General features: G+C 41.0%; 3 protein-coding genes across 4 annotated transcripts in view; 1 reads left to right on the forward strand and 2 right to left on the reverse strand.

Annotated features, from left to right (window-relative positions):
- Positions 1–15,013, reverse strand: part of rgs3a (regulator of G protein signaling 3a) — a 150,287-nt gene extending 135,274 nt beyond the window's left edge. Inside the window, exons 1-7 of one of the 2 annotated variants that reach the window (XM_086187490.1) lie at positions 14,928–15,013; positions 12,945–12,993; positions 10,466–10,544; positions 3,358–3,408; positions 2,380–2,438; positions 1,569–1,663; positions 1,191–1,259 (exon numbers count right to left, since the gene is read on the reverse strand). In XM_086187490.1, coding sequence (XP_086043616.1) covers positions 1,191–1,259; positions 1,569–1,663; positions 2,380–2,438; positions 3,358–3,408; positions 10,466–10,544 — 353 coding nt within the window. In that variant the 5' untranslated portion in view covers positions 12,945–12,993; positions 14,928–15,013. Of the gene's footprint in view, positions 1–1,190; positions 1,260–1,568; positions 1,664–2,379; positions 2,439–3,357; positions 3,409–10,465; positions 10,545–12,944; positions 12,994–14,664; positions 14,738–14,927 lie in introns of those variants that run through there. The other variant, XM_086187491.1, reaches the window with a different exon arrangement.
- Positions 14,578–16,981, forward strand: rabepk (Rab9 effector protein with kelch motifs). Its single transcript, XM_086187495.1, has 7 exons — positions 14,578–14,897; positions 14,972–15,126; positions 15,446–15,601; positions 15,690–15,854; positions 16,090–16,239; positions 16,355–16,504; positions 16,592–16,981. The coding sequence occupies exons 1-7, from the start codon at positions 14,845–14,847 to the stop codon at positions 16,810–16,812; spliced, it is 1,050 nt and encodes a 349-aa protein (XP_086043621.1). The 5' UTR covers positions 14,578–14,844; the 3' UTR covers positions 16,813–16,981.
- A 393-nt stretch (positions 16,982–17,374) lies between these two features.
- On the reverse strand, positions 17,375–21,470 carry hspa5 (heat shock protein family A (Hsp70) member 5). The gene is made up of 9 exons (XM_086187494.1): positions 21,316–21,470; positions 20,230–20,380; positions 19,886–20,117; positions 19,653–19,790; positions 19,451–19,563; positions 18,956–19,346; positions 18,615–18,852; positions 18,366–18,533; positions 17,375–18,258 (listed from the first exon to the last, which is right to left on the reverse strand). Exons 2-9 carry the CDS (start codon positions 20,343–20,345, stop codon positions 17,693–17,695), a joined length of 1,962 nt encoding a protein of 653 aa, XP_086043620.1. The 5' UTR covers positions 20,346–20,380; positions 21,316–21,470; the 3' UTR covers positions 17,375–17,692.
- Positions 21,471–21,696: the final 226 nt, after the last annotated feature.

A 21,696-nucleotide genomic window follows, 5' to 3' on the forward strand; every position in this document is an offset into this window, starting at 1 on the left:
ACAAACTGCTGGTCAGCACCAATGAAAGTCTGAGACATTTCTTGACACTGCTGAGTAGAATGAGCCAGTGTCTGAAAATGTTTCGCCACATCAGGAGTAGGGATGTACACGATTGGATCCCTATTCTTCGCCAACATGCCGTTGTACTGGAACTTGTTAGGCCCACAACGGATACAACAGTATTTCAGTGGACAGATATGGCCCCCGACTCATGTTCTAGCCTAGAAAATTGTCTTTTCATGGTGTGAATTGGCACTCTGTTGAGGAAGTCTCCTAAATATAATCACAGAATTACAATCTTGGTTCGTGAGCCAAAGAAAATAGGAGTACGAGAAGTTAATTCTTATATATTGCCAGAAGGGTAGATTTCTATAAATCAATACATCTAGATCTTGAACAACTTCAACCTGGAATCTTGTCGCCATACAGAGAAGTGCAACTCAATATGCAGAAGGCATTTCTGTCTGGAAAGCAGGTTCATGTCTTTTCCAAATAAATAGCAGCAGACATTCCGTGTGAACAAGGCATAATTGCACACATAAGATCAGTAAATCTCTCTTAATCTGTGTCCAAGAAACTGTCCAAAAAGGTCTTTATCTTCATAATCATTGCATGATCTAACCTCAACCAGTCTTTCACTCTTTACAGTAAGCATCCTTTAATGCTGTGCAGCATTGTGTTTGGACTGAAAACAGGAGGAATTACTTGAAGAGTGAAGGGGATCACAAAGATTCTTCCCAAATGTTCTCCCCTGTCCATGGTAAGAACTTTGAGATTGTCTCTGCAGTTATTCCAGCAAGTAATAATTATTTTTCGAGCTTCTTCTATCTCCATACATGAAGAAATGGTTGACTCATTGGACCATATGTCCTCTGTCCCCAGCAATGACCCTGTTTTAGATGAAGTCTGCTGAGGCAGGGAGGCGAGAGTAACACATTCACTCAGCCAGATTCAGAAACAGGCTTACAAAGCAAAATACACACACAGACAACCAAAAAAAGGCATGCAGCAACATTAATTATAAAACAGTAATTTGCAGCGCTCCTGTTTGTGTGTGTGTGTGTGTGTGTGTGAGAGAGAGAGAGAGTGTGAGTGTGTGTATGTGCGTGTGATAAAAAAATATAAATGTCAATGAAGAGTCAGGAATCGTTATTCTAATTGCGATCATCAACGATATTTGCAGCAAATACCTTGTTGTGGCATCAGAGTTCCACATTGTGAGGAGTAGTCTCTTATGAAGGTCCTTCTCACTGATAACACTGAAAGCAAGGTAAAGAACGTGAGTCAGGTGGTCAGACCTTCAGAACATTCAGTTAAAGCATCGGCATAAAAAAAACTTTACACCTTAAATGCCCTCGACCAAGAGTGAAATGCTGATCCTGTCCCGTGCAAAGATTGATAATTCATACTTCTACATATATATTCCTCACATCCAAGGTGGCTTCTACACAAGACATGAGTTGAAACCGAAGTCAAGCAGCTCAACCTGCAGGTGATAAAGCTCAGGATTCAAATGAGGATTAAAATGCAGGAAGACTGATGGTTGTCGAAATTGTCTGAACACTTACAAGTAAAAAGTCTGTAAGAAGATTGGATTTCTACAGTGTGGAACCATCTGAGTCTTCTGTCTGTCTCCAGGATTGCTGTCTGGGAACATGCCAACCTGAAAAAGTAAGTAAAGTAAACTTTATTTTTATGCTTCCATGCAAACTAGTGAAGCATATAAAATGCAAAAACATCAAGAACCTGAGGGAGTGTGAAACCATCAGAGTGTAAATTATAAAGGTTAGCCAGTATACATGTAGTTGTTTTTTTGTTTTTGTTGTTTTTTTTGTTTTTTTTTTCAAATGTGGTAAATGATCTGATTGTGAGGGGGAGTTTGTTCCACAGAGTTGCAGCTGATACTGAGAAAATATCTTTGGCCCAAAGCAGGAGCAAAGGTCTTCAGCAGATTCATGAGTCAAATAAACTGAAATATAAAGCAGAGCAAGACCATGTGTTGATTTAAGAAAAATAAATGTAATTCTTTAACAAAATATAGTGTCAGCATAATAGAATAACGACGATGTCTGGAAGTATTCCGAAGAAATACCATTTTGTAAAAAATGAGAACTAATTTTCACTGAAAACCACATTATAAAGATAACTACGTGAGGTCTCTTTTTGTGGTGATCTGAATTTAAAAAAAAACATGTTTTTCAACATCTGTAGAATACAATGTGTAGGCAGGACATTTCTGCAGCACCGCAAAATCTCATCTAAAAAGATATTTTGACAAGCAATTTGCTCCTACCAAATTTCAGTAGGCTAAACTGATATTTTTATTCCATTTCAATAACTGTCCAGTTATCCAGACGCAAGAAATTCAGTGAAACGTACCTTCACATACGAGTCACATGGTCCCTGGAAGTCCTGCAACACGCCCCTAGCCTCCAGAACTGTCAACACAGTTAAAAGGAATTAAGTGGCCCATTTTATTTAAGTTTTGAGTGAAAATGGAACTTTATTGCAGGCACATGCAAAGTTTTGTGAATGTGAGTTATGAAATGTATAATAGGTAAGTTTCTCAAGATAAAATGATGACTTATTTTCAGGTGTAACAGGAGATGATCCGTTCACTAGCGCGTGAGAGCGCCTTTCACATGACCCCTAAGAAAAAGGCGATGGAAAATCTCAAACACTTGCTATTCACAGTCGAAGCTTCAAGTGCAATATGACTATGATATGAAACATAAATTGACTCTTAGGTTTACATATGAGCAGATATTGTCCTTGGAATAAATGACAGTATTTGCTTACTTTTGTATTCTCAGGGAACGTCGTTAGCGGAGGTGAGTTACATAACTCGGAAAGGCGTTTTTGTATGTTGTCCCTCACAGGTATGCAAATTTGAGTGGTCTCATTTGATCAAAACATAACATGTGCTAGAAAAGACTGGATAAGAACAAATACTGAGAATAAAAGCTAGCCGTGCATCTGACGACTGCACGGCGATTAACACAGATACAAGACAAAGGAACAAAAGGCTCTGAAAGGAGAAATGGAGAATCACAAACTGACGGCTTCGGTTGCTGGGAGACCAAAACAAACATCTACTTCTATAGCTCCTTAGTGGGTTCACAGGTGACCTGCACTCAACTTTATATTTCATATGTTGCACGTCATGTGCACCATACAGATAAAGTTGACTTGCCATATCAATTTTCAATTATCTAACAATGCACTCACAAAACGGTCATATCTGAGGCTTCCATCTTGAAACCAGCCCCAGGCAGGCACATAGTGTGTGGTACATTTAATTGAAATTTAAACAGGCAAAGTGATTCTCTGCATGATGGATTTTTAAAAAGGGCTCACCGCTAACAGCAAGTACCTCATGTTCCTGGATAATTGACAACTTCAGCTGACCTGTGAAAAAGGACAGAAAGGATGTTGGGACAAGAGTCCAGTTAAAATGTATTTTTCCAGTTCCAGATGTTCGAAGAAAAAAAAAGTTGAATTCTGGGCTGAATTTTGCATAATTGTTAATATCTTAAAATGTCACAATTGAAATAATGGCCAAAGAAATGGCTAACACAAGAATCCTTAAAACACTTTGTTCTGAATAAAATTTAAGGCAGTTTCTACATGTGTTTTTGCAGACCAGTTAAAAAAGGAGACCTAGAGAAGTCAGTGTGTGATATAACTCTGTGTGTGTGCATGTGTGTGTGTGTGTGTGTGTGTGTGTGTGTTTGTGTGTGTGTCCACTGTCAATCATTCGTCACTTTCTCTCCCCCTGTGTCTGCCAGAGTCTCACTCTCCCCTCCCCTGGAAGTCTCCTAGCGCCGCTAACAGCACTCAGAGACTTGTTAACCATGTTGACATGGCCACTGCTAACATTGGCTTTGTGCTATTCTAAATTTATCCTGCTCATAAGAGCACAGTCTGCTCAAATGTGGCGGCCTGGTTGTGTGATAACGCTACTGGCACTTCAGAGCTTGGGTACAAGGGATGTTTGTCGTTCCCACACTGGACTTGGCATGTTTTTTTTACCGGCTGGCCACAGTCGAAGAACAAAGTGAAAACACTGTTTGAAAAATCGTCCTGGTACAGCTGAAGTAGCCCCATACAAAATAAAGCAGTCTAAAATACACAAGTCAAAGTGTATAACACTGCAAGTATACCAGAATGCACATGGACAGCTGCAAAGGCAGAAATGCAATTTCAACAAGAGAAGTGGATACTGAAAAATCAAGTCCGCAAGTCAGTGGAACCTTCATTGTGGTCTATTTTGTAGAAAAGCAGTTGAAAAAAACTCTATTAAACACCTTGCAGGTGTAAAATAGTACTATTGCTCTCTCTGGCTTAACATGACAAATAGCACCATTATAAATCCAGTACTCTATGTAACACCTATTTTCTCCCGTCCTACATGGGAGTGCCAAGAATGCAAGGCGAGGTACAGGGTTGTAATGTGCAGGACTTACTACAGTATCTTGTCATGAAGTGCTGGAAGAAAGTGGCCACAATCGTATTCTATAATTCAAATGAGTAAAACACTTGTAGTACACAGACATGAGGGGTACTGCAGTTGTATTGCTCAAACCAAAAACATTGTATTAACAGACAGATGGAGAAAATGCTTCATTATTTGGAGTGTTGACAACTGCAAATATGCAAAAGGTTTAATAGGAGAGAAGGAGTAGAGATGGAGATGAGGAGGAATGTCCAATCAGAGAGCAGATGGCTCGCGAGCGCAGAGCAACGACATTTTGGAAGCAGCAGCTTGACAGTGAATTAATAGGGAAGGGCAGACATGACAGCATCGCGGGTCACTTCATGTATGAATGAAATTACACCCACGATGCATGAAATGAACTGTCAAACTTATCCTTTATACGAAGAAGTATGTTCATGTAGAAGTATTCTGTTTTGATTGATGGAGAAAACAGGTTGAGGTTTAGAAAGGATCATGGTCTTATCTTCATGCCTCTGCACCGGGGGAAAAAAAATGCTTGAATATCTTCAAATGTGGTATGAACCCTCACTGGGACTTGAGAATGCACCCCAGCAGTGATGCTTGGAGTTTCTTTCTCTGCATAAAGGAAGGTTTTACATGACTTCATTTATTGGAACACAGGGCCGTATTAGCTATTATGTGAAAATGAGCAAAGCCAAATCCAAGCAGCTGCTCACATAAATGAAGTCTCAATCACATTGCTAATGGATTTTTTTTTTTTTAATTGCTAGCTGCAGGTGACAACTAACTGCACTCACAGACTTGAGTTCTACAACAACAAAGTTATCACTCTATGATCAATTGATTCTGTCTGCAAAATCTGTGATTCTGTATTGATATGTACAGATAAATCGGACTGGACATGGACCCTGAATATATGTCGTCCTCCTCCCACATCTGCTGCTTTGTCCCTTCGGGGATGTATTGAATGCTCCCTCAGGTGGCAGAGATTCAGCTGTGGTGCGGATGAGCATAGCAGGATTTGGAGCAGGAGACAATCTAAAATGCCAGATTTGTTCAGTTGAATGAAGGTCAACGGGGAAACAAGCCTGCGGTGTTACAAAGAGCGAGTCAGACAGAAAGATGGTTCTGCTGGACATGTCCCAGAAATTTCAGTAAACATCACAGTATGACTTTAAAAAATATACAGCAAGTAAAATTCATTACTTTTGCAGATATCTGACAAACCTACATTCTTTCAACAACAAAAAGCAAGGAGCGACTCCATTGTTAGCAAAAATAATTCAGATTGTACAGAAATCACTGAGAAAATTAAACTGCTTTTCACTAGATTTGCTAGCTTCGGAAATACTTCCCGAATAAGTTTGTGGTCTCAGCTGCTAGTTTCAAATCCTCTTTGATTACGCTTGAGGGCGTGAGTTCATTGCGATTGATGTCACTACCACACTGGGCTGACTCAGGACGGACGCGCTTCCCCAAAGCTCCATTCCCTCTGCATTCAAATACTTTGCTTACAAAAAAAAAAAAAGATGGCGAGAGCCAAACTTGAGGCTTCAAACTTAAAGCCACAAAAATGACATCACACTCTGCAATCATGCAACAAAGCGTTACAAATGTAGTCCCACATTTGGTCCTGTCAGTTGTTGATAAAATTAAGCTGCAGGTACCCTCGGGCTGTGGAGGCTTTTTTTGGGTTGTCTGTGTGTCTGTCCATCTTTATAACTCATTTTCTCTTGAAAGCAATATGTATGGAATGCATAAGAGAAATTTCTTCAGATTTGGCTCAAAGGCAAACTGAAAAGATTCTGGAGGTCAAAGGTCAAGGTCACATTCACCCTGTACAAATTTCATACCGTAGCTCAGAAACATCTCGAGGGAATTTCACTGTGACGAAAAAAGGAACTGAAAAGATTGTGGGGGGCAAAATACCAAATAACATGACAGGCACACATTCAACCAAAATGCAGTGTTTCTATTTCTCAATAGTGATTTTAAATCATGCAAGGATTTCTAGTCTCTACCCAAGACTTTTCTGCCATCCAACAATTATGTCTCAGTGTTGCTGCATGATGACAAACAGCTACTATGCAGTATATTTTGTGACGGGTGGTAAACATTTGACCTGCGGCATTTAATCTCATCAGCATTTAATCTTTTCTAACAGTATATCATCAGTGTTTAAGAAAAAAAATATTGAGAACCATGAACTTAAAGACATTGACATGCAGGCATGTACCTGTGTGGTAGCGGTCCTACGGCTGTGAGCAACCTCAGGCTATAACTACTGTTGCAAAAAGGACACACAGGCTACATCTGCGTCTTCCTACAGATGCCCTTACATTTTTCAACACAAAGACAAAATCAATGAATGCCCTTCAATAAAAAGGGTAGAGGCTCAGCGTGTATGTCTTTGTTATCCTCTACTTCCCTCTCTCTTTCTCTCTCTCCCTCTCTCTCTCCTTTAATTGGCTTTGCTGCTTATTTGTCACATTTACATCTGAAAACATGCACCCCGCCAGCATCCAATAAGGCTGGACCAGGAGACACTGTTGGTCTTTATGTGGCAACTGAAATAGCCATTTTTAGCAGAAAGCAGTAAGAAGAGAGACCAGGACTTAATCAGTGTTCAGTAAACATTTTCTGTGAGAACTGGAGCCATTTTGAAAAAGTCGGGAGACGACAGTGTATAGGACTTAAAGTTGTCCTCTGGGGTGAGCACCATTTTATCCCATTTGATCCGAGAGGGGAACAAAGAGGAGATTTGATGAGAAGCACAAGGTGTCCTCTTGTTTCCACACCAAAACTTTTTTAAACAGGCTTGTTTCATAGGTTTAAATTAGATTTGATTAGATTACATAGAACTTTATTGATCCTTTGGGCAGAACCCTCTGGAAATTCAGGTTCCAGTAGCAGCACAAACACCGAGTATACATACAAGAGCCCCCCCCCCCCCACCCCCCAAGAAATACAAAAAGTAATTCAAAAAGTAGCGCAATAGCATAACTACCAGAAAAACTATCAGAAAAAATCTATCAACCAAACAATAAAGTTATTAAAACAATTGTGAACAAAAAAAACAAAATCAATTGCACTTGAACAAATACTGGCAGGAACAAGTCACCCATAGGTGCAAAGACCAGAGCCATAGAGCTCTTGGTGCATTGTCTAGCCAGTAAAGAAGATTTACTGTGTTCTATACTGTATGTCTTACAGACCTGTAAAAGATTATTGGAGGAGAAAGGTCAGGGGAGATTAAGTATCTGGAACACTGCACGTCAGATTTATAAGAGGCTTGCATGGTGATAAATATGGAAAAAGCGAACACTTGAAGAAAAATAAAAGTGGTAAGGCAGGTATTCTCCTTCATTATCAGCAAAGAGGAGCTGATAATGAAAAGCGAGACTGAAAGATCACTTTTGTTGTGACAGTTTAAATAATCTTTATAATGTCACCGAGTCTCAGCTAGACTCTTGCTTGCCAATCTTGACATCTATTTCGCTTCTCATTTTCGTTTCCCAGTCCTTAGACTTAAATTCACTTCCGATATTCTCTTTTGTCTGCTTAAATGCCAAGTCTGGAACTATTAAATTGAAATCTGTACAAGGTTTAATACAATCTGTACGACAACGCTGCAACTAACGATCTGACGTGATTTTCGTCATTAATCGATGAATCGTTTAGTTTCTAAAATGTTACGAAAAACTGAAAGATGTTCACCACATTTCTCCAGTGCATCTTTTGTCAGTCAAGCACGTGAAAAGCCACACGTTCCTCATTTTGTGTCATAACTATGAAAAGTAGCAAATATAAAATATTTAGGAGGCTTGAACCAGAGAAAGGTTGAAACATATGCTTGAAAAAAAAGACAATGATTGTTTATCAAAATATTTAGTGATTTTGATCAGCGAATTGATTGCTGCAGCTGTCCTTTATGATTTTAATCAGTGATTTTTTTTTTTTAGAGCATGACGTTAACTAAAAAAGCCACCAACTATTTGCTTGCCATTAAAGGGCATCTTAAGTCTTTACATTTAAGAAATGTATCTCTGATTTCAGAGCTTAAGAAGAGCAAAACATAACATTCCTCTTCCTATCTTTCAGACAAACTTTCTTCATTCTTTCCATTTTTATCTCTTTATCTCCTTAAGTCCCATATCCCACTCCTCTAGCCACTCCCACCGCTCATCTTTGCTTATCTCTGGCCGCCTCAGACGCCACTTCCAATCCCAGCTGGGGATGGAGTAATCAACTCAACAGTGCCAGTGGGACTGTGAAACAAAAAGGTAGCACAAAAGATAAAAAGCCAAACAAGACAGAAACTTAAAGTCCAACCTCTGCAGTAGTTAAACATCAAAATTTGTCAAGTTACTTTTAATTTCCTTGAAGAAAATCTTGACAGAAAATGACACACTTAAGTATAAAAATGATTGACTTTTTTATTATCCCTAGTATCTGAATGTGGGCTGCACGGTGGTTCAGTGGTCAGCACTGTCACCTCACAGCACGAAGGTTCCAGGTTTGAGTCCCAGCTCAGGCACAGGATCTTTCTGTGTGAGTCTGCATGTTCTCCCTGTTCCTGTGTGGGTTCTCTCTGGTACTCCAGCTTCCTCCCACAGTCCAAAGACATCAAGAGGGGACGAGGCTGATTGATACTCTAAATTGACCGTAGGTGTGACTGTGAGTGTGAATGGTTGTCTGTCTCTATGTGTTGGACCTGCGGTGGACTGGTGACCTGTCCAGGGTGAACCCTGCCTCTCGCCTGAAAGCTGCTGGGATAGGCTCCACCCCCCCCCCCCCGTGACCCTTAACAGGATAAGCAGAAGAAAATGGATGGATGGATGGATGGATGGATGGATGGATGGATGGGTGTCTGCATGTACATGTCCATAAATTGTTTTGAAGACTTTAGCTCATTTGGAATTGTTTTGCCATCTCTTGAACAGCCATGTATGACAGGAAAATCTAAAATTATATACACAATCACAATCTTGTGTCAGATATGACAAAAAAGAAAAACTGCAGTCAATACATTTCAAATGGTAGAAAGAACTGAGGATCAAATTGTTGAAGGAAAACCTGAATTTCCTGAGTTGAACCCGAGATGAACTTACCACGAGTCATCAACTTTTAGAGACTTTTAAAGCAGCTTGTGCGAAAGAAAAAAAAAAAAAAAAAGACATTCTGGCAATAACTGTTGTTTTTTTTTTATTTATTTCCACAAAGGTAAAATAATCTGGAAAACAATGTCATTATAAAAAAGAGGATATAAAATTGTTTGGTAGAAAGGTAAAAGGTGAAAAATCACTTTTTGAGGTGAAGGAAAAGCTGGTTCATAAAAGTTTGAGGACAAAACTCATGCAGATGCAAGAGTTCTGTCTCTGAGCTTCAAAGGGTGCATTTCCCTTTAGAAATATACATAATATAGTAGAACGTATTATCTCTGTGGTTCTCTGGCATATTGAAGCAACAGAAAACAGATTTTCTCTAATATTTCCCGACAAAGCTTTGTTAATCCTCTGAAAACTGAACAGGCCCCAGGTAGAACTCCCCCCCCCCCCCACACCCCCAGCACACATACATTGAAGGAGCAAAATGCTAAAGCCACCCCCAAAAGTGTAACCACACCCCAGTAATACCTTATCCATATTCATTCGTGTGAACAGGTAAACACTGAATAATAGATGAGGCTTTGGTCTTACAGTAAACAGTGCAGGTGCACCCTCCTCCAGACTGGATTATACCCTCCATAAATGATTCAGGGTGTCACCAGATGAGGAGGGGCGGGCGGCCTCATTAGCACTACTAAAGGCCTTGTTGCTTCATCTGAGCCCACTTGTTGCAGCGAGTAATATCATTTCATGTTCGACATGCTGCAAGATGCAATCCTTTACATAACACTCCTTTATTGCATCATGATAGGCTCAGACAAGCTTACACTTTTACCCAGACATTATTACATACTAATCTATATTCATCAGCAGAGAGAAAACAAGGAGTCATCCTCACCATGGGTACTGAGGAGGAAGGACGGTGTCTCGGTGGAGCTGGCAGGGGGTCTCCGCAGGTAAACCCTCAGACAGGTCATCTTAGAGAGAGTAAAGGGAGCAGAGGGTGTCAGCAGCTATATAGAGAGGAAGAAAGGACATCTGATGCTTGTGTGTGTGTGTGTGTGTGTGTGTGTGTGTGTGTGTGTGTGTGTGTGTGTGTGTGTGTGTGTGTGTGTGTGTGAACTAGGGATTGAACAATATTGTTTTGTCAGGGCCAATACTGATACCACAAAGTTAATCTAGATGATTGATAACTGATACTTCAGTTGCAGTAAATGTTATAATTCCAGGATACGGCTTAGATCAACTTATCTATTATATGAACAAAATGGGAAAAATGAATTTGGCAAAAAAGTGCATAAAGTAGAGAGTACATATCAGGTTGGGAAAGTAAATGAAAAGCTAAATTGTACATTTGTTGGAGGTGTTTTATTCTCTTCTGGTAGATTACATGGGGAAAATAATGCCACTTGGCCGAAAGACAATATTTTGATATAATAAAAAGAATTACAAATACTGAAACCATTAATCAGCAAAAACAATTATAGACACTATGGTTAAGGTCTGGTTAGAGCCTGGTATGTTACCAGTACCTACACAGCACTTCTCCAACCAGCTCAAAAGATAAGAGCTCCATTTTCCCTTTTAAATGTGAACCTCAAGCCACTTTGAAGTTATTTTAAAGATAAAATTATTGCATCATGTTGTTTTAATCTTATCGAGAAAAAAAAAAAGGGCAGGAGACGTGCCATATCATTTTTTCCCTAACACAGAACAAATAAAATAAAATAAAGTGATCTAAAGCCTCCACCACAGCAAACAACAGGGATAAAAGAAACAAACTGAAAACATGTTTTTTAATACCCAGATTAAATCATCAGTGTGGACTAGAATACATAAACCAGTGTTGTGGTGGTGTGGCCATAATCCAGATTATTCCACAGCGTGATTTAACACACCTCGGGGTTAAATGTGACACAACAGAGAATGCAGCAGCACATTATTTTGACATCTTGCCCAGTAGCAGTGTACAAGTAACCCAGCAATGAACTCGGCACATTCAAATGCAAACCATACGAGCGAACATGTTGCTAATCCTGATTAGCGAACTGCCCACCCACGAGGAAGACACCCAAATCAAGCTTTGAAGCCTTGCAAAATGTTGCTGGCTCGCCCAATGCTAAACACATACAGTCCAAATTCAAATCAGCAACTATTGTTCCCACAATCACTTATTTACGATGACATGCAGTGGGAGACACTATTTTGGAATCTTATCGCTAATCCCCCCCCCCCCCCCCCCGTCCCTTCCTCAAGACGACTTTTTAAAGTCCTTTTCCTTTTTCCTTTCATTCTGTCCCTCCATGAAAAATCCCCCGATTCATTTGGTCCTTATCAGTTACAGTGAAGGGAAAACAAAGGAGTTCTCTGAAAGTCACACTCTGCTTCCCTGAAGGGAAACCGGCCAGATAATGCTTCTGTGCCATAGCATGATCTGCTCCAGGGGCAGAAGCAGGATTTCCATATGTCAGTCCCTTACGTAGAAATTACACACACTGCAGTTTTCATTTTTTGTAATCAGCACTCCAGGTAATAGTTTTGGATCAGGGCTTGAGCTGGTCCGCAATGTGGTGCACATCTGCTGTCACTACAAGCATTATTATAGAGCAGAGCAGGAACAAGTCCTTAAATCCGGAAATAAGTTTGCATTGTTGAACTTCTGGTTCCCTCATCTCAAAGTCAGTGGGGTTTTTTGAATGGGTTTTTGGTTAAAATGCTTGAAATGAGGTCTGCGGTTCACACAACTTTAAGATAATTTCATGTTTTGGTCTACGGCATGAAATACGTCAGTAAATACTGCGTTGTGAATTTTGAAGCTTTTACGTGTTTTCAAAACGGCGGTTACTAACAAGTGGCTAAACTAGACTACAGAGGATGTTGAGGACATTAAATGTGGTGTTCATTTGTGACTATCATGGTGGATGAAACCAGAAACTCGTAAATTTTTGTTTGCCACAGGGTTTATTTTCAGCAATAATTCAAAATCCTATGTAAAAACTCCACTGGCTTTTGGTGGAGGAACCCATGCTGATGCTAAATTCCAGGTTGGCCTGCAAAAATACTTCATCTCTGCAGGACTCTGTTTTTTTCTCTAAACCCATTGTTCTTGTACTTATTGTGTAAATCTACTTTTCACTTCACTTTCAAGACATTTTTATAACAAATAATGCCTAAATTGTAATCTGTGTTCACTTATCATAGAGTTATAAGCTTGAAATTCCAAAATAACCCAGGTATTCTATTTTATATTTCTTAGTAGGTTAGTTTTCACCTCTGGATGACCAATATCACTAGGAACAAGTTTCAGGGTGCCCTGATGACAAAAATAACAAATAATTACATGTGTAGGGCTCAGGGGCTACAAATTAGAGACTTACAGTTTGTGCGAGGTGGAGGAGTGGGAGGAGGGGGCAATATCAGGTCCACCTAGAAGGCAAAGGCAGAGAAAATGGAGACTTAATTAAGATGAAGGAGGTAAATAGAAGAGAGGACAGGTTCACGGAAGAGGTGGGTTTTCGATTTGCACTGGAAAATTGCAGATGGCTGTGCAGTTTTGACAGGGTGTGGATGAGATCACATAGGAGGAAGAAGAAAGAAGAGTCAAGACCTTAACACAGAGATGTCCAGAGTAGGACATCATTTAATGCTACGAAATATAAACAGATTACATCAGGATGTCAGGCACAAAACAAAACCAACTTTGATTAGGAAAAGAATATTCTGACAGACAAAGTTACAGCCATTTCAGGACATATCCCTTTTATGAGGTTTAGCATCTGAAATGTTGAAAATCTCCAAGAGTTTCACTGTGCTTTCGGGTTTATTTTTTGATGTATTTCAAGTGTTCAATGGGAGATTAAAAAAAAAACAAAAAAACTTTCCAATGATTTTGTACAGCACACTTTGCTTGAGGACAGGGAGCATCTGTGGAATCCCTGCATGTCCTTGAAAAATATTCAGTACCAAATGGCAACAAAAAAAAAAAAATTCTCAGTCTGAAAACTTCTACAGAAACACAGTCAGGTAGACGAGAGCAACTAAAAAGAATAACTCCAACCATTTTTTTCATCACAAAACTCAAGGTCAGGGGCCTTATCGTTCCATTCGTTTTGGGTGCATCATATTTGTAGCATTCTATCCCAGTACAAAATGTAACTTTCAGATCTAAAGACATATTTGTTATTTCAAAGGATAAGTTTTGATATTCAATATGACTGAACACAGTCTATTTCCTCCAATCATTTATGTGTGAGGATCAGCATGTTTGCTGTTCAACACAAGATCAAGTCATGTTAGATTTTCATAAAGGCATTTCTTTTAATATTATGTCTTTAATGTTACGCAAACAAAATATTTAAAATTAATATTTATCATTCTAATTTCAAAATGTTACAATTGCAAAGGCTGCACCGAGACAATCAATAGTTGGTTTGATGTTTCAACTAAAAAGCAATGGCACAGCCTAGTGGACATGTTACGAAACGCAAGCTTCACTGTCATTGCAATTCAAAGAACTTCCCATAGCTACTCGGAGAAACGTATCTTATGTTTCCTATTATTAATGTTATATATTCTTATCCGCTAAATACTGAAACAAGATAAAGAAAAATAACAGCATTTTGGCGACGGCTTCCTCGATGTTGCCCTCCTCTCTACCCCGGAAGCATTATGAACGGAATAGCTGTCCATGGACGGAACATCCTCCAGAAATGTTATAAATGGGAGATGTTATTCTCCACGCATTTAAAGAAACGCGAAATAGCTTATGGCTGTAACATCTTATTGGTTGTAACGTTTAGGTAATAAACTCAGTCACAAAACTGACACACAGTGACAGACATGGCCCAGTTTTGTGCAAAGCAACAAGAATAAGACTCAAAACTGAAATATAAAGAAAAAAATCAACTTTGTTTTCAATAATTCGCAACAATATCCACTGTTCAAGTTGAAAAGCTAAAGGTTAGCCGATACGCCTTTGCAAATGCGTAAATAGCTAGAGGGGTTATCTCACCAGGAAAAGAGCATTTCTGAAAGCTAACGCTATTTAGCTCGTCGCACATTGGTGGTATATACGAGCCTGTTTTCCATCTCACTCACCTTGTTGCTATCCACAGATACTGTCTGACTTCACGTGTAAGAGCCCCTGCCCCAAGCGTTAAGAATAACCCGCCTGAATCGACATTATATTTAAAGTTTTTCATTGTAGCTGAATTTGGGCTTCCTGGGGCTTTTTGACCCCAACCACACTGTCATCAACTGTCGTTTTTGACCCCCCCCATGGAGTTTCTCCCTATACTGGACGTTCAAGATAATCCAAAAAAGGGAATATGGTAAACTAATTAAGATTTCTAGCAACTAACCGTTTGGGTTGTATTTTTTCCTTGGATTGTTTTGTTGTCAACAGGTATTCCTTGGCACTCCGAGGTGAAGCACCAGGCGTTAGCGTGGGTCACACCTGCACCTTCATTCAGTCTCCAGATGGAGGAAAAGGAAGGATCCTTATTGCTGGGGGGGCCAATCCCAGTGGCAGCTTCTCCCATTCCCATATCATAAATCTAGGTAATTATTTAATTTCTAAGGCACTCACCAACCATGCCTGAAGGAAATTATTTATTATTTATCTTGTATTCTTGGGCATAAAGAAAATATCAATTATTCTGTTACCCTAGCTAGTTTTGGCAAATTTAAATATAATTTAATTTAAATGTTTTTGTCGCTGAAAGGTATTTAATGCATCATGGTTTAAAATCCAAACCATCATCGATTTACATAGCTTTTTCAGTTAAGGGCATTACTTTGCCCTTTAAACTCCCCTGTCTCTCATGTCATAGATGTTTCTTTCTCATGTTGATATTTTTGTCCTCTCTGATTATTCCAGATAATCATGAATGTGATGTCCCTGACTGGGGGGGGTTGGAGGCACGGTATGAACACTGCAGTTTTGTACCAGAAAGCTTCCCATGCAGTTTGTGGGTGTTTGGGGGGGCTCAGCAGACTGGAAATCGCAACTGTATCCAGAAAATACAGCTAACAGGTAAGTCACCTTGTAACACTCTTGCTCTGTTACGACCATGCTAGACGACAACTACTTTCTGTATGATCCATTCTGCACTTGTGTCCAGATAGTGGGTCCCACTGGAAGAGTGTACTGGTGAATGGGAAGCCTCCCAGTCCCAGGACATATCACACCAGCTCAGCCTGCCTCGGGGACAAACTTTATATCTTTTCTGGGGGGGAAACAGGAGCTTCACCTGTCTCAGACCAAACTCTTCATGTGTTTGACACAGGTTTGTGTTGGATTAACAGCAACACACACAAAATCCCCAAACAAGAAAACTGTGGTCACAAATTCACTAGAATATGCCACGAATAACCAGAACACGACAACACAATCCTGGTCCTATTGTAGGAATGTCATACTGAGTTGGTTAACTTTTTTTTTCCCTTTATGTTCATTAACTGTTTATTACATGATATTAACACCTAATTTTTCATTGTGTTTTGGTGTAAATTTATTCTTAGTGTCCTCCACCTGGTGTCAACCTGAAACAAATGGCAGATGCCCGCCAGCCAGACATGGCCACGTTATTGCTGCAGTGTGCTCAAAGATCTACATTCACGGAGGAATGGCAGGAGACAAATTCCACAACGATATGTACTGTCTTGATACAGGTAAGGCTGAACTCTAGAGGATAACTGTTTAGTAAATGCTTTGCAATAGGCAGGATTCAGTTTTGGGATTTGGTAAGTTTAGCTGTGTGTGTCTCTCTGTCTCTTTGTGTTGAAGGGAACCTGAAGTGGGAGAAAGTGCAGGTCAAAGGAGACATCCCACCCGGAGTGGCAGCTCACTCAGCTGTGGTAGTGGGCAAGAACATCTACATCTTTGGTGGAATCACAGCAGATGGAGCCAGCAACTTCATGTACCAATTCAATACAGGTAGAGTCCTGACCCACAATATTTTCTACATATTGTGTTGAAGTCTGTTCAAATTCAAAAATGAGTATACTTTTGATGTGCTGGCAGAAAAAAATAGATGGATCCTCATCAAGTTTGAAGGAGATATGCCCCCCAACCGCCTGGACCACTCCATGTGTTTGCTGCCATGGAGGGTGGCTGGTGAAGGGATCGGAGATGAGGAGCGCGCCAACAGCCCAGCAGAAACAATAAACCTTGCTTTCGTATTTGGAGGGATGGACACTCAGGGTGTAATTCACAATGACTGTGTTGTAACTGTGGTGTCATGATGTACATACTGAATATTGTAATGTTCATGGTAGTAATAAAATATGGAGTAAATGCACTGGATTTACTGGTAACTGATCATGTAAATACATTGAATTTTTCAATTAACACAGTATCAATTTTATCTTGCAAGCATGATCTGAGAATGGGAATTAAACAAAGCTCCATAAAATGAAATGGTAATCTGGTATCACTTTGTCTTCAAACAATGCCATGAGACTAGAGCACAGAATGAATGTACACTGGGGAAAGTATTAACTGCATTTGCTTACAACAACACGACAGTCACTGACTTTAGATATTGTATTTAAAACACAAGATTCAGGTTCTAGTGTCCTGAAGGATAATTCATTTGGATCCAATAATATCCTGACATAATGCTGTGAGGCGGAGTCAAATATTGGTCTTCAGTAGGAAACACATTTGGGTTTCCTGATGGCGTACCCTAAAAATGACAAACCAAGTCTTATTTTGTATCAAACATTTATTTCAATGCCTGTCCAGAAGTAAATGACCAGATTCAATAAATAACTTTTAGCCTTGCCTGTGAACATAAAGAGCCCTTGATCCCAGACACCCCAACTCATGGTAACCCACCCCTGCAAGTCCCTCCCCACTACAGAGCTCCAACAGGACTGCCTGAGAACAGCAGCAGCGAGCCTCAAATCCAGGCTGACGAAAATCTCCGCCTTCCAGCGAAGGAAACACCTCTTTCTCACACACTGAAACTTATTTCAGTCCTTCAGAAGATTCAGTATGGTTGCTTGTTATCGCCACCCCTTTCTGACCAGTCCTCTCACTATTTAAGTCCCATCAGTCCAATATGTACATCTAGGTGCCATTAAAGAGGCAAGAGGCAACAGGAGTTATCCTCCAACCTGCCTACAACTCATCCCTATCTTGATCACTTTCACCGCCCTCGGGTGGGGGGCCTCCTGCACTGCCATAAAGCTTGCTGATGATGGGTTGAACCACCTCCTCCAGCTCCTTCTTCTTAGCCTGGAAGTCTTCCAACTCTGCATCTTGGTGTGACTCCATCCACTCAATTTTCTCCTCCACAGCCTTCTCAATGGCTTCTTTATCGTCATCAGACAGCTTGCCCCCAAGTTTCTCCTTGTCTCCAATCTGGTTCTTCAGAGAGTAGGCATAGCTCTCCAACTCATTACGGGCGTCGATCCTCTCCTTCAGCTTCTTGTCCTCATCGGCGAAACGCTCAGCATCGTTCACCATGCGTTCAATATCCTCAGGTGTCAGACGATTCTGGTCGTTTGTTATTGTGATCTTGTTCTTGTTGCCTGTGCCTTTATCCTCCGCAGTGACTCGCAGAATACCATTGACATCGATTTCGAAGGTTACCTCAATCTGTGGTACACCACGAGGAGCGGGAGGGATGCCAGTCAGGTCAAAGGTGCCCAGCAGATGGTTGTCTTTGGTCAGAGGACGCTCACCTAAAGAGTATAACCAACAATTAAGTGCATGCCCAACTGTCTTCCTGTCTTTAAGGAGGAAGGAATGTTGGTTTGGCATGCAGGCACTTGGGTTTCGAAACTCTTACCTTCGTAGACCTTAATCGTGACAGTAGGCTGGTTATCAGAGGCTGTAGAAAAGATCTGGGATTTCTTGGTGGGCACCACAGTGTTCCTGGGGATCAACTTGGTCATTACACCTCCAACGGTCTCAATTCCAAGGGTCAGAGGGCACACATCCAGAAGAACCACATCACCTGGAGCAAATTAAGAAACATTTAATAAAATGTCCACAACCCAAGCTCAAAGAATGTCGGTGTATCAGGGTGATAACTTACCAGTGTTCTCCTCTCCAGAAAGCACTCCAGCCTGCACAGCTGCTCCGTAGGCCACAGCTTCATCAGGGTTGATGCCCCTTGAGGGCTCTTTGCCATTGAAAAACTCCTTCACCAGCTGCTGGATTTTAGGGATACGGGTGGAGCCTCCAACCAGGACAATCTCATCAATGTCAGACTTCTTCAGGTCAGCGTCTTCCAGGACTTTCTGAACAGGCTTCATGGTGGAACGGAACAGATCCTGGAAAAAGCAAACAATAGGATTAAAATATTGCCACTTAAAATTCTATAGGCGTGTTTTGATCGTCAGCATTTTAACTTAATAGATGTGTAGGATAACTTGCCATGTTGAGCTCCTCAAACTTGGCACGCGTCAGAGTCTCAGAGAAGTCTTCTCCCTCAAAGAAGGACTCTATCTCGATGCGAGCCTGGTGCTGGGCAGACAGGGCCCTCTTTGCCTTCTCAACCTCACGACGCAGCTTCTGCACGGCATGGTTGTTTTTGCGCACGTCTTTGCCAGTCTTCTTCTTGTACAGTTTGATGAAGTGCTCCATGACGCGCTGGTCGAAGTCTTCACCTCCCAGATGGGTGTCACCATTGGTGGCCACAACTTCAAACACACCATTGTCAATGGTCAGGAGAGAGACATCAAAGGTGCCACCACCCAAGTCAAAGACAAGAATGTTCTTCTCCCCATCCTTCTTGTCCATGCCATAAGCAATGGCAGCAGCAGTTCTACAAAATGGAAGAAGATTGTGTATTAGGAAGGAAACATAATAGAAAAAAGGTGAACACATTTTCATGTTAAATAATAGAGGATTTAATTGCTTAACACTTACGGCTCATTAATGATTCTCATCACATTCAGACCAGCGATGGTTCCAGCATCCTTGGTGGCCTGGCGCTGAGCATCATTGAAGTAGGCAGGAACAGTGACCACAGCATGTGTGACCTGAGGAAACAAGGAGATGTCAGGATTCAATTGCACTAAATCCAGAGTAGTATATATTTGATGTATATAGTCCTTGACTTGTTTTGTACCTTCTTGCCCAGATAAGCTTCAGCAGTCTCCTTCATCTTAGTCAGCACCATGGCCGAGATCTCCTCAGGGGCAAATGTCTTCATCGTGCCACCCCCAATGTCAACCTGGATGTGGGGCTTACCCTTCTTCTCATTGACCTTTAGAGGACATTATTTGATATTAACACCACTTAAATAAACATTTCATGATGACTTGAACCTATATATTTTGACTGCGGTCTGTAGAAACACACCTTGAAGGGCAGGTAGCGGATGTCCTGTTGCACTGAAGAGTCACCCCAAGTGCGACCAATCAGTCTCTTGGCATCAAACACTGTATTCTCAGGGTTGGAGGTCAGCTGGTTCTTGGCAGCGTCACCAATCAGACGCTCACCTTCACTGGTGAAGGCCACATATGATGGAGTGATGCGATTACCTTGGTCATTGGCGATGATATCCACACGCCCATTCTTGAACACTCCAACACTATTAGAAGACATTGCAGATATTAATTAAAATGCATCCACATTATATTATAGCAGAACCATTACACTGTTTTCTACAATAGAGTTAAACCATTTATCACGTTTCCTCTTACCATGAGTACGTGGTCCCCAGGTCGATACCAATCACAGTCCCCACATTCTCCCTCTTATCCTCGTCATCGGCAAACACAGTGCCGGCGACCAGCATTACAACCCACAACAGCTTCATCCTTCCTTGTTTTTTCACTCGTCTCAGAGAAAAACCTGTGGAGTGAAAACAAGTTTAAGTGGCATTAAGAAATGGTAGGTCGGGACACTCAGAATGGACAAATAGCACTTTAATATAGACTTTCAACAGCCCTTGATGACACAGAGGCCTACAGTCCAGGGAAGACACACCAACTACCTTATTGCAATTCAGTGGTCTTTGAAAGGCCATATGTTGAGTGACGTCAAGCAAGCTCTCACTTTTCATTCCTTCCTTTTCATTCCTTCTCTAACTTCAAATATTCAAAGTATTTGTTTGAACGTCTAAAACAAAACCAAAAAAACATTAAGCACTTTATCAATCAAATGACCATAAAATCTAGTTGTGCTGTAACCACTACCACCAACAAAATCTCAACAAGCTGATATCCTTATAATAAAACAATGCTCTTTTAAGAATAATAAAAACCAAAAAAATCCCGGTGCGTTTAATTCAAGAGCAGAAGACGACTTAAGAGCTGGACGTCAAGTTAACAGCCATTTACAGTGCCCCAGAACCCATGGGTAGACGGGAAGCGTGGCCTCGTCCTCTACCATAAAACCTGTGACACATGTCAAACGTTCAAAAAGATTTTAGATGATTTCTTTTGAATGAGTAGATGGCCATTGTTTCTTTTAATTATTGACTGCACAGATGCTCCCCCCCCCCCCCCCGGTCGGAAGCAAGCTAACCACGTTGGCGTGCCCGGCAGACGTACCAGGAAAGGCTCTGGCTTTATGCCATAATCACTTACGGTAACATGTTCTTTCGCATTATAAATTACAGTACAAGTGTCTGCCCCGCTTATTTAACCCCACTGTTAGTGAAGTAACGCTTACTTGTGTCTCTATGTTCAAAGGTTAGCTTAGCTGACTTCTTTAACAATTCAATTGTCTTCAAATTGCGGTTCAACGTCGCGGAAATATCATAATGGAAACATGTTCGCACATACCTTAACCGTAGTACTGTCTAGTAATGGACGGCCTCGATGGTAGCTCAAATGGTGCTAGCAGCTCGTTGTAAAGACCCTTTCTACGTGTTCTGTAATATTTCCTCTGAGAAGTGATGCTGAATGAATTCGGCTCTCTCGCTATATAAACCGTCACTTCTTCCCCGTCGTGGAGCCCCGTGATTTGCTGAGCAGCTGTTCGTTGGAACGCGTTGATTGGCTACATCCGGCACGCTGGCCGCCGCTGATTTGCACACATCGGGTACACCTGACGTCACGCGTCGTGTAAGTTTTGCAGATGCTGATTGGCTGTCTGTCAAAGGGCTTCTTGAACACAGTTTGTGCAATGACACGCCACTCCAAAGAAAAGGAAGGGTGCGTTCC

Source organism: Aulostomus chinensis, chromosome 19 (genome assembly GCF_037954235.1).
Source record: "Aulostomus chinensis isolate RoL2024-O1b breed Wild chromosome 19, RoL_Achi_v1.0, whole genome shotgun sequence".
NCBI classification, from domain to species: Eukaryota; Metazoa; Chordata; class Actinopteri; order Syngnathiformes; family Aulostomidae; genus Aulostomus; species Aulostomus chinensis.

Coding starts and splice junctions, on each gene's coding strand:
- rabepk (XM_086187495.1), top strand. CDS start 14,845: ATGGAGTTTCTCCCTATACTGGACGTTCAAGATAATCCAAAAAAGGGA. Junction 16,240..16,354: donor TATGTACTGTCTTGATACAG/GTAAGGCTGAAC, acceptor TTTGTGTTGAAG/GGAACCTGAAGTGGGAGAAA. Junction 16,505..16,591: donor CATGTACCAATTCAATACAG/GTAGAGTCCTGA, acceptor ATGTGCTGGCAG/AAAAAAATAGATGGATCCTC.
- hspa5 (XM_086187494.1), bottom strand. CDS start 20,345: ATGAAGCTGTTGTGGGTTGTAATGCTGGTCGCCGGCACTGTGTTTGCC. Junction 20,118..20,229: donor CTGGGGACCACGTACTCATG/GTAAGAGGAAAC, acceptor GTCTTCTAATAG/TGTTGGAGTGTTCAAGAATG. Junction 18,853..18,955: donor AGTTTGAGGAGCTCAACATG/GCAAGTTATCCT, acceptor TGCTTTTTCCAG/GATCTGTTCCGTTCCACCAT.